This window comes from Zootoca vivipara, chromosome 5 (assembly GCF_963506605.1).
Source record: "Zootoca vivipara chromosome 5, rZooViv1.1, whole genome shotgun sequence".
NCBI lineage: Eukaryota > Metazoa > Chordata > Lepidosauria > Squamata > Lacertidae > Zootoca > Zootoca vivipara.
Window position 1 is genome coordinate 87,601,539 of NC_083280.1, and position 14,148 is coordinate 87,615,686.

General features: G+C 45.8%; 1 protein-coding gene across 1 annotated transcript in view; it reads left to right on the plus strand.

Annotated features, from left to right (window-relative positions):
- The first annotated feature begins 9,648 nt into the window (after positions 1-9,648).
- The window catches only part of LOC118096281 (broad substrate specificity ATP-binding cassette transporter ABCG2), a 33,655-nt gene continuing 29,155 nt past the window's right edge, over positions 9,649-14,148 (plus strand). Inside the window, exons 1-2 of the mRNA XM_035137876.2 lie at positions 9,649-9,892; positions 13,114-13,425. Of these exons, the coding sequence (XP_034993767.1) occupies positions 13,124-13,425 (302 nt within the window). The 5' untranslated portion in view covers positions 9,649-9,892; positions 13,114-13,123. The remainder of the gene's footprint in view (positions 9,893-13,113; positions 13,426-14,148) is intronic.

The following is a 14,148-nucleotide window of genomic DNA, read 5'->3' on the forward strand; positions in this document are numbered from 1 at the left end:
GTAAGAGCACCAAATCCACATTCACTGCCAGAATGCGACTGGATCTCACCCGCAAAACAGCAACAGTCTGGAAGCAACCTAATACAACTGTCCCGAATTAGCCTAATGAAGTATTACTGATTTTAATGGGATGTGCAGGTCTGATCCTTTGTGAGCTACAGCTCGTTTAATGTTAGGCTTGGATGCCGTGAACCCAGCTGAAATCTTTGCTCAGCCACAAAGCTCCCCTTTGGGCAAGTCATTTTCTCTCAGCGCAACCTACCCCACAAGTATCTAAAACAATGCAATGACCTTTGGGGTTTTTTTTAACTTAGAGCCCACCTTTCCACTAAATGGCACCAACAGAAATAACACAAACACAGTAAAATGCAATAATGCTCAAAAATACAGCAACGAAATAATAAAAAAAGCAGATAAAACATCCATCAAAACAACCAATTAAACTCTGGGCGGCTCCCAATAGAATATTTAAAACACAATACAACATCAAACATAAAAAACTTCCCTAAACAGGGCTGCCTTCAGATGTCTTCTCAAAGTCAGATAGTTGTTTATTTCCTTGACATCTGGTGGGAGGGCATTCCACAGGGTGGGCGCCACTACGGAGAAGGCCCTCTGCCTGGTTCCCTGTACCCTCACTTCTCACAATGAGGGAACCGCCAGAAGGCCCTTGGTGCTGGACCTCAGTGTCTGGGATAAACAATGAAGGTGGAGACGCTCCCTCAGGTATACTGGGCTGAGGCCGTTTAGGTCTTTAAATGTCAGCACTAACACTTTGAATTGTCACTTGAGCAACGTTGATGGACTTTGAGGGAACAATCCGCTTTTAAGAGTTTTTACCCAGCTGGGCCAATCGCAAATGAGCCACATCCATTATATGTATGGTTAGACAGCAATACTGTGTCTCTCACCAAAATTTCAAGAGGCTTTTGCAATCAAATGGGCCCTTCAAAGACAGAGAGTGCCTGTTTATGTAGGGCAGCCTTTCTCAATCTCGGGTCCCCCAGATGTGGTTGGACTACAACTCCCATCATCCCTGACTGCTGGCCCCCCTTTTCACTAGGGACGATGGGAGTTGTAGTCCAACCACATTGGGGGACCCGAAGTTGGGAAAGGCTGGTGCAGAGGATGGCCGGGAGCAGGGCCGTCTTACCCATAGATGCTAGTGGTGCAGGGTGCCAGGGCGCCAAGTTCTGGAGGGCGCCAGGCGAGAGTCTGGGGAACACCGGACAAGTGCGCTGAGTTACAGGTAGGTAGCCGTGTTGGTCTGACGCAGTCAAAAAATTTTTTAAAAAAACCCTTCCAGTAGCACCTTAGAGACCAACTAAGTTTGTCATAGGTATGAGCTTTCTGAAGAAGTGTGCATGCACACGAAAGCTCATACCTATGACAAAATTAGTTGGTCTCTAAGGTGCTACTGGAAGGATTTTTTAAATTTTGTTTCAAGTGTGCTGAGTGAGTGAGGGTGTGTGCGCTGCTCGCGCCGAACGTCGGCTCGGTTTTTTTCCATTTTAGCCTGCAGGCGCCAAATTCTGTGGGGCGCCAGAAAGCTAAAAGGGGAAAAAACTGAGCCGACGCTCAGTGGGAGTGACACACGCGCCCACGCTCAGCGCAGGCCTGCTCGCTCGCCCAATGGGTTGAGGCACAGGCGTGCATGGCGCCCCTGCTGCTAGCCGTCTTCGTCTTCGAGCCAGGCATCAGGCGCCTCCTGGCCCACTCGCCGCCCTCTCCCGCCTCCGCCATGCTGCACCGAAGCAGTGCCGCGCCCGGAGCCTCCGCCTGCCGTGGCCACTGCAGCACGAAGTGGCCAGCTGAGCCAGGAGGCGCTGCGTCCTGCCTCCATCTCTTCCCCGCCGGAGGAGCCATCCTCCAGCCACTGCCCGCCTCCTCCAGCCCCGCAAAGCGCCGGATATGCTTAAGACAGCCCTGGCCGGGAGCCAAGTGGGACCATCAACGAACCCATGAATGGTTGAAGGAAACGACATTTCAGCCAGCAATCCATTTGCCTACATAACCGTTGGTCCCCTCTAGCCATTCGATGTGATAAGGGTTAAAGAAGTTCATCGGTGTCTACCATCACGTCCTTTGCCCCTCTCGGGAGGAGAAAAATGCAGGAGCTTCCTGCAGATATTTCCTCAGGAAGGAAGGGGTGCCAGAGATCGCTCCTAGCCTCCTTACACATAACAGAGCAAGCAAGCTTGTTTACCGCACCTTTGAAAATAATCTTTGCTCCTTGATCTCAAAGGGTTTCTCCTCCATTGTTTGAGAGCTCGGGTGGGGTGGAAATGATCACTGATCTCCGCAGGCTACCGAGACATGCTGACCCAAGATCAGCAAAGAAAATTCTTGCCCCCCGCCGTCACTAGCCACACCAAGGAAAGTCACTGTTTACCCCCACACACCTCCAAGAATCCCAACCTTCTCATGGAAAAATTTTTTATTATTCCATATACTTTCAATTGTCCGTTGCCCCTTTTCTGACTCTCTGGCAAGGCTGAAATAAGATACCACAAAACAAGCCATGCGGCATGTTTAAGACGAACCAATTTATTATGGCGTAATCTGTCGCAGGCTAAAAAAAAAATACCCTGAGCACGTTCTGTTTCATGTTTTGAACTCGCATAGCTCATCGTCTTTTCTCACTTCCTGCTTTAAACCAGTCACCAACTCTCGTCCTAATCTATCTCAGAGATGGGGCAAGGCCACTTCAGATACAGAAGGAAGTGCAATATGGCTGCAAAGAGGAGCATTTCCTTTAGGGTTCCCATATTTCTATTTCAAAGTTCTTGAGCTTTTTTTTATAAAAGTAAATTATTGTTAAGTAAATTATGTTCTGTTGCTGTATGTAGGTTTAATTTTATTTGTTTTTTTATCTTATATTTTGGAAATGTACATCCAGTTGTTTTTCCTTTAATTTTTTGGGGGGCCCCCAAGAGAATGGGGCCCTAAGCTATAGCTTGTTCAGCTTATACGTAAATGTGGCACTGTCCAGTAGCGACATACAAAGAGGGATCTGCAGGATGTTTCACCATGTGTCTGCTTTTGGTGGTTTTGCTCCAGTTCTGTGCTGCTCACGAGAGTTTCAATGTTGTTGAGTCATGTTGTTGTAAAAGGGTGCAGGCAGGAGTGGCTGGAAACATCCAGGAGGTCACTCTGACCGTTCCTCCGAGACATCGGAGCAATGAACTCCGGGGCGAACAGATGCAGCTAGATGGCAAACTTGGTCTCTGCAACATCAGCACCCTGCTCAGTATTTCCCCAAAGTCTATGCATTTCCTGGCTTGTGTAACAGCATTTTAAACATCTGCAGTTACAGACTTCTGCTGAGTCACACAAGTCAGCAAAAAAAGTGCCATGTTCTTCCTTTTACTGGTCACACATTCTGTTTGTTAGTATTTTCAACAGGGGCGGGGAACTGCAAGTCAAAGGGTTGAATTAGAATTGTAGAGTAAAATAGCTGTTTTGCCATGAAATATTAAAATGCAAAATTTAAATCCGTAGATACTAGAATGTTTGCTATCAGTATTAGGAATGAGGGTTTTTTTACAATAAAAAATACATTTACCAATTATGTTTTTTAATATAATTTCTGTATTTGGAGGTAACTTTCCGGAGTAGACTGTATTTGAGATTTGAGCGTGTGACTATTTTGCGTTATGAAAAAAATTGACTGATTTAAATTTTCATCCTGTTAAATAACAATAGATTACACTTTCCATCCTCATGTTTTTGATGTTGGAAAGTTTGATAAAGCAACTTCCGTAAAAGGTTTTAAGAAGCTGCCCAAACGTAAAATGGCAAACACAGACACAGATGTTGATCCTGGTCGCAGAAACCAACATCCCGAACATCTCAGTTTTCATAAAACCAAGTTTATAGGTTTTTAGATTTATTAAAACAGAGTTGAAATTGTAAAAATCTAGGGAGTAAATGAGTTATAGAGAATGGACAGCTCGGTTGCTTAGAGTTTGGTGTTGATAATGCAAAGGTCACAGGTTTGATCCCCATACGGGGGACATTTTAGCTTTTCTTGGCACAGAATTTGGATTGCCAAGAGGCAGCATGTGTCTTCTGCTCTTCTGAGAAAGTTGGACTGCTATCCAAGAAAAGACAGAAGAACCACGAGGAAAATATAGAATCATGACGACTGCAAGATGGCATCGTCTGGGCATCCTGTGAACAACGCAAGGCATTTGCAATTCCACTTTAAGGATCTCTGGAGAGCAAAGACTTGGCTCAAAGTCAGGAAGCCAAATCACCCGCTATAGCTGTGTTGACTATAGGAAATGGTCTTGTCAGTCTGGATGGGAATTTAAGAGTTCAGCTACAATTGTGTTGCGTTACGAGCAAGAGCAGTTGTCAAGGCTTCAGGGAATTCTATCCATCCCACGGTGGGATGCCAAGAAGGAGATAAACAAGAAGAGTTCTTACCAAGTAGTTTGTTCAATATTCACACAGAGAGACGAAGGAATGCAGTCTCTCTCAGATAATGGCATTGCTCCAAGTAAAGTCCCACCCCCTCCGTCCCTCCTATTCTACATCACCCCTACGCCGGCTGATCTGTACCTTCTGCCTCTGAGCTTTCTGTTCTACTACTCTCAAGGCACGCCTGGTCCTGGGAGGGGGGGGGGTCAAGAAGGCTTTCTATGGACACTGAGTCTGTTAGCTGTCTCTCCCCTGGTGGTGCTTCTTCCTGCTGCTCTCCCAATATTTCCCAGCTTCTCCCCACTGCAGCCTCTGAACTATGACCTTCTGCAAACCAGTGTTCTAAATCTATACAGTCCTCTTCTTCTCGGGAAGGTGCACCATTCCTCCTCAGTCCAGGCCCTGACAGCAGTAGTTTTCTCATAATAATAAATAATGACACATTTACTGCTGCATGCTTCATTACGGAACGGGGCGGAAGGGGATAACTTTTGTCAGTTGGAGGGTTTCATACTCGGGCTTCCGGTTGACCACGCCATCTTGCTCAGACGGGGGTCCGCACAGCGGAGCGGACCTCGGCGCTTCAGAGGTGGAGGGAATCGTTCCAGCGAAGCGAAACCTCCTTAAAAGCCCCAAATCGAGCTTTTTGGGGACAGATTTTGCCTGGCGGCGCCAAAAGCGGGCTCTCTCCTCCCCGGATCGGCTTTGTTTAAGCCCCCGAGAGCGAGGAGGTGAACCGCGGCGGACAGGCTGACATTGCTGCTCTGAGAGTGCGAAGCTGCGAGTCTGGGAAGTGGAGGTGGCCAATTCTTCAAAGAACATTCAGCAAATGAATAGACTGTGAGTAATTTGGATTCTTTGGAATGTAAATTAAGGCAACAATTTGGACCTGGGAGAGAGGGGAAAAGAGGAAGCCACCCCCCCCCCTACGGTAACATAAGAGACAGTAAACAGAAACCCGAAGCCGTAAACAGAAGATTTCAACTTAAAAGGATTCCTCAAAGGCATCAAAGAGAATCTCCCCTAAATGCAGGGTAAAAGGGGAGAGAGACTGTGGTTGTGATTGCCCTGCAGAAAGAAGTTAAGACTAAGAAAGACCTTTCTGTTCCTCGGGAGCCGGCAGCCCAGACAATCCAGTGAGTTGATCAGGATTTATAGTTAAATTCTATTTCTATCTTTATCTCTGGACTTTTTGGAAATTCTTTTTTGGTTTATATACTTTTGAAATGTGAGTTCGAACTTTATTTTTAAGAATGCAGCCAGCTTGTTAAAATGGAGTCGAGAAAATAGACTGCGATTATATTCCACCCCATGTGACAAGTTTTGACCTTGACAGGACTGAACTATGTCAACAAAAAGGTACCCGCCTGAGTTTCAGCGGACTGTTTTGACCTTAATGTGGGAAGCAAGAATAGAACTATGTCAAGAGGAGACACAACGGCAAGTGTTACAGAAACAATTCCAGATGATGATGGCAGAATATGATTTCTTAGAAGATGAAGCTTTTGAAACTGAAGAAGACGAATGTGAGAATGACAATGATGAGGATTGTGATGACTTGACACAAAATGAAGCCCATCACGAAAAAAATGATGATTTTACTCTACAAAAAGTTGGATGGAGTGCCTCCCCTTCGAGGGGGGCACGATTGGACTTACTGGAACTCCAGAATGACCACAGGGAAGAAGGAAAAATTAAGCAGAGAAGAGAAGAAGCTCAGGGGTCTGATATGGAGGCCTGGATGGCAAAAGACTGTAAACAGGGGGTGGGGTGAAGGGAAAGTGAAGTTGTGATTGTAAGGATGGGTTAATAGGACTATAACTGGACTGCTGACTATGGAACTTGCTGGATTGGTGGGGTGGAGCCAGTACTCGGGGGGGTGTAAGGTTAGTTTGGGAATAATTATAGGTTTAAAAAGTGAATTGATTCTGGAAAAAGGTGAAAATATGGAGGCCTATAGAGGGGTAAAAATTAGGCACGGGAAGAAAAAATGGGAGTTTGATTTCTCAGTGAGTGGACAATAGGCGAAAATGATAATAGTTAGTTTAAAAGTGGTATAAGATATAAAGGTGTATGTTATAAAATATGAACTATGAAACTGTTGAAGATGATAAATAAGGGAGGAAAACCGGGGAAGGGGGGAGGGTGGGGAAGCCCACAAAATATGGTTTAACAATTATGAATTTAACAATTATGATGAATTTCTTTTTTGTCTTTTTTCCTTTTTGTCTTTTTTCTTCTTCTCTTTTTTCTCTTTTTCTCTTTTTGTATTTTCTTTTTTTTTGGTATGACAATAGATGGTTGGATGGATGAACTCCTGCGTACTGCCCTGGTTCACTGGAGCTCCCTGGTGGCAGGGGGGGGCTTCGGGGGCAGGGGAGGAGGAGGAGGACAGAAACCCAATCATAAAATGGACCACTTCTGACTGTTCACCTGCGTGGGATACTTCTGTGGCAGGGGAGGACCCATGGAGGGGGGTGGGAAGAAGGTGGAAAAGGTGTATATGTATGTACCATCTTCTGTAATTTGTAAAATCAATAAAAATTATGTTTTAAAAAAAAAAAATGGAGGGTTTCATACTCCTTCCAAACCACCAATCTTAGCCGTGTTGTGCAAAAATGTGGACCTTGAAAGTACATCAGGTATATGACAAAGAGGCACGTTGAATTTTATTTGCCCTCTTGCAACACACGCCATAAATTCGAGTCCATACTGCTGTCCCATCTTTTTCTCTTTTTTTGCAAACACACAGGGAAGCAATTTCTGCTCCGTCTCCTGTTTTTACATCTGTTTGCGCGGAGTTGACTTTACAGCGCAAAAGCCATCTGCCAAAGGGAGGGGGGGAGCCTGTTTGGGGGAGACAATCGGCTGTTTACTGACACTCTGGCTCCTTCTAGACAACATCTGCAGCAGTTCCGATTAGTCCTAGTGCCACATCACCCCCAAAAGTTTGAATCCTTACCATATGTGAAGAATAAAGCTAAAATATGTAGTGGGCCTATAGCAGACAAACAGTTTTGTGGGAAATCACAATTTCAATAAATGTTACCACTAGGCGAAGTGACCTATGCAATGAGCTTTTATCCTATTCTGTTTGAACAATGCTCACATGGAAGTCAGACTCTGTCCAGTCTTTACTGAGCGTTCATTCTGATTTGTTGACAGGGTGGTTATAGGACATCGAGCATTCCCCCTCATTTACTCTGCTTGTCTCCCTGTTAATCATTTGTTCACCCAACACTTTTCAGTGAATTGCCCACTGCAAGAAGGCCAGCTGTTTTAAAAGAGGACTCGTTGCGCTAGGGCAGGGGTAGGCAACCTAAGACCCGTAGGCCACAAGTGGCCCACAGGTGTCATTTAACTGGCCCACAAGCCGCCCCCGAACTGAACCGCCCGCTCAGTGAGTCCCCGTGCACTGCACTAAACCGGCACAGCGCGGCGTGGGGACTCATTCTGCAGCGCCAGAAATCGCATCTGCACATGCACAGACACTGGAAATCGCGTCTGTGCAGATGAGACACCGGAAATCACGTCTGTGCAGACGCCGGAAATTTCAGGTGCGCACGCTCACACACAGGCACAATCCTGCCTACGGAGGGATCTCCGCTGGAGTGAACCGGCCCAAGCAAGGCAAACCTTGCCGACCCCTGCGCTAGAGGGCAACAGAGCAGCTTAGCCCATTTCATAGCTAACCCTCCAAGGGCCCCTGTTTTCCAGGGACAGTCCCGGAATTACAGAAGCCGTCCCGGTTTCTGATTTGATCCTGAAATGTCCCAGTTTTCATTTTTCCTCCTCTCCACGTCTCAGAGAACAATTTAAAGTGGTGTGGGTGGGAGCAAAAACAGAGTCCTGTTTATTCTAAAATAAAATCCCTACACCAAACTTACCTTCCAAGTCCCGGACTGCAGAATCCGGGACCGGCAGCCGTGTGACACTGGAAGTTGTGTTGACGTAACTTCCGGTGTCGCTTTGCCCTTCTATGGGCACCAAAAATGGCCGCCGCCGGCTTCAAAAGTCGCTTGTACGCATGTCAGGAAGTGCGTCGACGCAACTTCCGGTGTCGCTCCGCCCATCTATGGGCACCAAAAATGGCCGACACCGGAAGTCGCGTCTATGCACTTCTGGACATGCATAGATACGAGTTTTGAAGCCGGCAGCGGCCATTTTTGGTGCCCATAGAAGGGCAAATCTGAAAGAAAAAAATGGCCACTGGCAGGAGAAAATAACGGAGAAAAACGGGAGACGAAGTGATACGGGGGACCACCGGGAAAAGGTAAGTAAAAACGGGGGGTTTCCTGGGGGAAACGGGGTACTTGGCAGCTATGGCACCAAATGAAGGAAATGGCGAAGCTGGCAAACGAAGCACTTCCTATATTTTCGAAGGAAAAGGTTGCCAATGTGCTTTAAATTCTTTCATTGCAATGCTTCCGCAGCCAGCCATTTCTTAGGAAACATATGGAGTGTTTTTTCCTTTATTGTGTTGTACAGCCGTACCTCAGAAGTCGAACGCCTTGCGAGTCAAACGTTTTGGCTCCTGAACGCCGCAAACCCGGAAGTGAGTGTTCTGGCTTGCGAACGTTCTTTGGAACCTGAACGTCTGGCGCTGCTTTCGTGGCTTCCGATTGGCTGCAGGAGCTTTCAATCAGAAACCGCTGCAAGGCAGTATTCTGGAACCAATGCACAACAGCAAATGAAGGACGGTGGGATACAGATGGTGTAAAATACATTTAGGGTGGCAAAGTTTTGTTTATTTGTTTGATGCCCCTGTTATGGGAGAGTGTGTAAAAACCTACTTGTATTTCACCACTGCTTTACCATAGCTGCCAAGTTATCCCTTTTTTAAGGGAAATCCCCTTATGCTGAATAGGCTTCCTCGCGAGAAAAGGGAAAACTTGGCAGCTATGGCTTTACATTGCGAAGAGATTGCAAGGGGAAAGGATTTTTTAAAAATTTCTGTCTAATTTATAAATTGAGGCAAGAACTGGGCACAGGTTCAAACGGCAACCTGGAGAAGCAGGAGAAATTCCGGCAGGCATGTTCGCAACCTGCATGCAGTTTCTTACATGGCTTTTCAGGGATAAACGAAAACTGGAAGATTCTTTTTCCTACATCTCCGACGATCTTCCGAAACCCCCATCTGCCAAAGAAAAAGGGGGAAAAAGCCAGCCACAACAAAATACAGTTAAAATTCTCTTTCCAAGGGCCACGCTGACTCTTTGCTTGTGACTTCTCCTCCAGTGCCCTCAGGGGAGATTGCGTGACAGCCGTAATTTGACACTCCCATCAGCATCAGAAGCTGCTAATGAGTGAGAGTTCCTCAAACAAAAGTTTATGTAAGTTGCCTTGAACTGAGTCAGCAGCAACCAGGGAATAGCGGTTTTCACCTTCACTTCTGCTGGAAAGAGACCTGTAGGCAACTGAGCTGAACCGGACCTGGAGCTTTTGGGAAGCAAACAGAACCAAAGAGGTACTGTACTGACCCGCGTGGGCATTGGAAGCAGAGAGGATGCTGTGTAACTCTAACAATGGCTACGGTTTGCCTGTCACTCTTTTCGCCTCACTGCTATCTATCTGCAATTTGTGTTACTTCCTTGGGGCTCAGTTTTCAGAGGACTGGGAGTCTGCCGGGCTGCTCTGCGGAGAAGGCAGTGCTCAACACTAATGTCTCACAACGAATGGAGCTGATTTTTAAGAAAGACCATACAACCTGAGAAAAGAGACGAGGCATGTGCTTTTGCAAACCAAGAAATCTTTAATGATTTGTGGGTTTTTTAGCCCTTTTTTCCACCCCCCTTGGAATGGGCTGATGATGCAGAAGACACGGCTGCTCATGAGTTCTTTCTTTGTAACTTGAATTTGCACTCACATCAGTTTGCAGAGGGTGATCCAGTTAAAGGTCTCCTTTTAATGCAGCCTCTTGACTTCTGAAAGCCTGCCTGTGCTACTCTCTGCTCTCAGAGTTTTCTTCATAAGCAAAGAAACAGAACGAAGGGCAAAAGAATATTCAGAATTAATAACCATTTGCAGATTTGTTGTTCCTTTGGAGTGCCTGTTCCGTTAGTCAGTAGAGCAGGAGACTCTTAATCTCAGGGTCGTGGGTTTGAGCAAAAGATTCCTGCATTGCAGGGGCTTGGAAGAGTTGAACCTAGTGGTCCCTTAAAGGTAAAGGGACCCCTGACCATTAGGTCCAGTCGTGACCGACTCTGGGGTTGCGCGCTCATCTCGCATTATTGGCCGAGGGAGCCGGCGTATAGCTTCCAGGTCATGTGGCCAGCATGACAAAGCCGCTTCTGGCAAACCAGAGCAGCACATGGAAACGCCGTTTACCTTCCCGCTGTAGCGGTTCCTATTTATCTACTTGCACTTTGACATGCTTTCGAACTGCTAGGTTGGCAGGAGCTGGGACCAAGCAACGGGAGCTCACCCCGTCACAGGGATTCGAACCGCCGACCTTCTGATCAGCAAGCCCTAGGCTCAGTGGTTTAACCACAGCGCCACCTGGGTCCCTTACAACTCTACAATTCTATAATTCTATAACAGTTATGGAACTCCCTCCCCAAAGAGTTGCATCTGGCACCTTCATTGTTCAGCTTCCAGGAAATACTTAAATGCACCTTATTTTATAAATGCACAAAAGCTTTTGTTTTAGGCTTTTGTGATTGTTAGTTTTCAGTATTGTGTTTTAATGCTGTAACCTGCCCTAAGACCTCAGGGTGAAAGGCAGGTAATAATAATAATATAGTTCACCTGTATTTTAGGGCAAGGGCCATGTCTCAGTGCTAGAGCATCTTCTTTCTATATGTGAGGGTCCAGGTTCGATCCCTGCTGTTTCCAGGTAGTGTCAGGACAGAAAGACTCCTGCCTAAATTTCTGGAGAGCTCCGGCCAGTTATAGTGTGTAGACCAGCCTTTGGCCCCCAGGTGTTATTGTACTACAACTCCCATCATTCCAAGCCAGCATGCCTAGTGGTCAGGGATGGTGGGAGTTTTAGTTCAAGAACATGGGATGGGGAAAGGTGGCGGAGGCGATATTCAGCTAGGTGGACCAATGAGCCAACTCAGTACAGTATAAGGCAGCTTCTATGCTATAACAGCCCAGTAAAGTAGGCTGATATTATTGCTAGACTGCTGTGTGGGATTGTGGCCACAGTGGCAGGATCTGATGCAGACAGTGGCTTGTGTGAATTCGTATTGGAAGAAAGAGTTGAGCTGGGGACGTTCTGGCTCGCAGTGAAATTATATACATGTCTGCTCAAAGGAAAGGCTCATTGAGTTCCGCAAACCTTATTCTGAATTCAGTGGGGCTTCTGGATAGACATATATGTTTATTATTATTATTATTTCATAACAAGTCCATTGAGCATTAAAACACCCCTAGTTAAATAGACAATTAAAAATGTGTAACAATTAAAAGAGTGAAAAAACAGCTGAAACAATAAAATCAAAAGTTCAGTTCAGGGAAATCCGTGCTTTAACAGGTATGTCTTCAGGAGCCCACAGAATGCCAATACTGATGGGACTTGTAGGATTGCACTGTCAGGAATGTAAACACTGACCACCATTATGTTTCTTCCATTGTCTATTGTCTATTGTGCAATGGATGGGAACTGCACAGAGGACTGTGCCCTTTATTTCATTCCTGTTTCAGTACTTATAACAAGCTCTTGAATTTCTAAATGAACACGTAGCTCCCATTAGAATACTACATACTGAGCAAAAATGAGCTCAGCTGCTTTGCTTATACGGTGGAATAAAGCTTGATTAGATTTATTCATAAATTTATATCTATATAACCATATCATAAAATATAGATAGCTCAGGTCCAGTTGTCTAGGGTAAAGAATTAGCTCTTATCTTCATGATCCCTGGTCTGTGAAACAGGAAGAGTATTCTCAGTTACAACATTGCTGTAAGAGAGTACAGGTAACTCAAGCACATTTAACTTGAGCACATTCAGCTTTCCACCATGCTCATTGCATCTGCCAGTCAGGTAGGTCACCAAGCTATTGCCCCTTCATTCTAGCCTATTGGCAGGTGGTACTAAGGATACATGCCTGGTCATGGGCACTGGCAACCCACACTATGCCACTGGTTTTATGTGCTTGGCAAAAAAAAAAGTTTTTTTAAAAAAAAGGAAGGAAGGAAGGAAGCCATCTGGGGGAAAAGACTTTGGCAATCACACCCAACATTGAACCCAATGTATTTTAACTATACACAATTTTGGCTTTACACGCTTTCTCCAGAGCTTAACCCCTTTGTAGGTTGAGAGTTGCCTGTATCTCAGTGGGATAATATGGCCCAATCCACTGGCAGAGAAAGAACCCAGCTGTCATTTGATTCATTGCCCTGAATGGTCTCCATCCATGCGATAATTATAATAACTATGTCACCTTAAGAAATTGTGCCTGTGCTTGTTTATTTTCTTCTTCCCTCCCAATCCCTTTTTCCTCTTGTGTTGTGTCTGTTATATTTGCAAGGCTGCAGAATACCCTTAAATAATCTTTCCGTAAAGCTTAGTATATTTTTAGGCATGTTATTTTGGAAATGACGGCAATATGTGCCTTGAAAGTGCAGTAGGAATGATAGATGACAGGATTCTTAACATTTCTCGGAATCCTCAAAGGGAGTGCTTCAAATCTGCTGTAAGTGTTCTGTTCAAAAGCGAATTCGATGCATTTTAACATTTCAGGCAGTGACAGATGGGAACCTTGGAGAAAATCAACGACTCTGCCAGCGACTCTGTCAGCGTTGGTCCGATAGAGTTTGACACGTGTAGCAAAGACGCAGGAGCAACATGTGTCTCCAACCCCAGGAATGTATCTTCTGGGGTTGGAGCAGAACGAGGGGGCCCATTCTTGCGTTCAATCCCAACCAGAGAATCTCTCCGATCCCCTCGGGGGTCAGTGGTGAGTTTCCACGGCATCCAGTATTCCATCAAGCAGTCCCGGGGACCCCTGTGCAAACGGAAAGTGGTGGAAAAGAAAATCCTTCAAAACGTCTAGTAAGTGCACGCAATATGTGTCGTATTAGTACCTTAACAGAGAATTTGGGGGAAAGTCTTAAGGAGCTCGTCTTCCTGATTCATTGAGAGCTCAAGACAATAAATGTTCTCAGACAGTAAATGGAACGGGCGAGCTGATGTTTTAGGTGTTGTTTGTTTTGCGGGGGGTTCCCAGTATCAATCGCTTAGTTAATGGCACAATTCTGAAAGGATCCCTGCAAATATATTTGCTGAGATTTTGTGTGTGGAGAGAAAAGCCCAGCCTTAAAGTGCTGGGTGTGCCTTCGTGAGGTCCAGGTCTACAGCAGGAGGGTAATAATAATAATAATAATAATAATAATAATAATAATAATAATTTATTATTTATACCCCGCCCACCTGGCTGGGTTTCCCCAGCCACTCTGGGCGGCTTCCGACCGAATATTAAAACAGTACAGCATTAAACATTAAAAACTTCCCTAAACAGGGCCGCCTTCAGTTGTCTTCTAAAAGTAAATAGTTACTTATTGCCTTGACATCTGCTGGGAGGGCGTTCCACAGGACGGGTGCCACTACCGAGAAGGCCCTCTGTCTGGTTCCCTGTAACCTCACTTCTCGCAATGAGGGAACCGCCAGAAGGCCCTCGGTGCTGGATCTCAGTGTCCGGGCTGAATGGTGGGGGTGGAGACGCTCCTTCAGGTATACAGGACCGAGGCCATTTAGGGCTTTAAAGGTCAGTACCAA